We start from the raw sequence: 2,187 nt of genomic DNA on the forward strand, positions 1-2,187 counted from the left end.
TACATTGATAAACATTGGCATACTTGAATAGTTGGAGAGTATTGCAACAATCCTGGAGACCAGATCCACAGTTTCAGGTTCCATCTTGGCCAAGAACAGTAAGCATTTCCAGACCTAGTACGTTCAGTTACTCCACCTCCAGCTGGCACACTGGATCAGGAGTTCAAAGAAGTCCAAGATTTGCCCACTTCCTCACAGGAACCGCAGATGAAATCACAAGCATGTAGCAGCGGGAGCGAAAGGGATGAAAGGAGGGTGCTGCTTTCAGGCAGGAAAAGCCATTCTGGAACCGGTACAACGAACAGGAGAGGGGGAATTCGGAATAAGAGAGACGCAGAAACATCACAATTCATCGTAGCTCCTTCTCTTTAGGTTCCAATGCTAGGTCCAAAGGACCGACCATTGTGTGCAGCCATTCTGCAGCCTGATATCTTCTTTGAGCTGTTTCATTAGCTTTTCTAGAGGCCAAGTGTGTGTCGCTCAATCGTGCCTAATGCGAAGGAATTGGTTCTGTTCTTGCATCGTTTGCTGTGCCAATCCTGCATGGATCTGTGGTGGACAGTCCCTTGGATGATCGATCGAGATTGCAGAGGGTTGTCTACTGCAATTTCTTGCTAGATACAGGTGGAGCAACTGCTATAGCAGTTGACGTCCTAGGCTCTTGAAAAGCTGGAGGAGGAACTTGAGTAGTGGGGAGTTTGAAGAAGAAGCAGGAATGCACAATTGCTAGAATCTTGAGACCTGCCAGACTCACATTCATCCTTTATTGAAGGGGAGTTTGAAGAAGAAGCACCATGGTTCTTGACACAATTTCTGGCACCACATTGCGAAGAAGAGGTATTCGAGCTGACTCCACTAGGCATTCGGCAGCATCAAAGCGCTTCTTCAGGGGCATTTTGGAGCCACAGGCACTTCGTCTGATTCCGCCTGCTTCTGCGGTCACTAGTAGTAACCTGTGAGGCCTCTTGACCCCCACCAATAACAACATGATCAAGAAGTGGAGATATGGCAACCGCATTTACAGGATGCTCTGCTTGCTTGCCAGACTGTGCATCCCACACGTGAATAGCTGCATCCTCACCAACACTTATGATAGTCTTATTGAGCGGACCCCAGACAACTCTATTGAAAGCTTTAGGTACATGCATTAAACCAGAACCTGAAGGTTCATGCTTCAGTGGTTCAGCCCTGAACCACCAATTCATTCCCATACTGCTGTAGAGACTGCCAAAATTTTGTCGGATGGATGATAGAAAGCTTCTCAGCAGGACAAGCTAAAGCTTTAGCAGCCTTTTGGTTCACCAAACAAGGTGCATATGCCATGTAAGAGAGGGTTCACTCTGTCAGAGCCTTGTTGCTGCAGAAGCACCTTGAATGCATCCCTGACATGCTCCAAGAACATGAATGCTTTGGTCTTTCTAAGAGCCTCATCAACAATTGCACAATAGATGAAGAGGCCTTCAATCAGGCAGATAAACATGCGGTTACAAGTTGTATAGCTAAACCTACTATGCAGGGGAGGCAAATGTTGCAAGCATTTTAAAGCTATGCATGATGATTCGGGGTCTCCATCTGCATACTCTGCCATGATTGTGTTGCCATTAGCAACAACAACATAAGAAACCAAATTTTGTTGCAAATCTGCAGCCATGAACATGATTCTTGTCACTGCTCAGGAGGCTGTAATGCCTTTCTCCTGATTAATCTTCTCTCTTACACATTCAGTATTTGCCTCTTACCTAGTTAACCTTCTGAATCGTAAAAATGCAATTGCATTCAAACTAACATCCTGATTAAATATGCTAGTTGTGAATGCAATAAGACAGTTAACACTATCTGTTATCTGGGAGACGCAAGGCTTCATATCGCATCAATAGCTCGATTGTCATCCATCGACAATGCAACCAATGGGAGTTTCCCATGCTTTAGAGAAGATTTGATTGTCTCCTGGCTCACTGGAGATCCAGATTCATACATTGCATTAGCATCATCAATGATATCTGGAACTCTAGGATTGACAATTTTGGACAGCACTAAAATTATTCAAAAATTTTGAAGAATTTCATGGGGTTTTTTCTCTTCAACACTTCCTGAATGTTCTTAGCATCAGTGACCGACAATATTTGAAGGTTCTTCCCCAACATTGAAGAGATTGAACCATTTCTTGAAGGCTCAGCAATGATCTAT

The 2,187-nt window shown here is 44.3% G+C and overlaps 1 protein-coding gene across 1 annotated transcript; it reads right to left on the minus strand.

Annotated features, from left to right (window-relative positions):
- Window positions 1-872: 872 nt before the first annotated feature.
- LOC148027324 (uncharacterized) lies at window positions 873-1,651 on the minus strand. The gene is made up of 2 exons (XM_087690413.1): window positions 1,303-1,651; window positions 873-1,159 (listed from the first exon to the last, which is right to left on the minus strand). Exons 1-2 carry the CDS (start codon window positions 1,649-1,651, stop codon window positions 873-875), a joined length of 636 nt encoding a protein of 211 aa, XP_087546539.1.
- Between the last annotated feature and the right edge of the window lie 536 nt (window positions 1,652-2,187).

This window comes from Lygodium microphyllum, chromosome 13 (genome assembly GCF_053477565.2).
Source record: "Lygodium microphyllum isolate KBCC chromosome 13, Lygodium_microphyllum_v1.1.10, whole genome shotgun sequence".
NCBI classification, from domain to species: domain Eukaryota; kingdom Viridiplantae; phylum Streptophyta; class Polypodiopsida; order Schizaeales; family Lygodiaceae; genus Lygodium; species Lygodium microphyllum.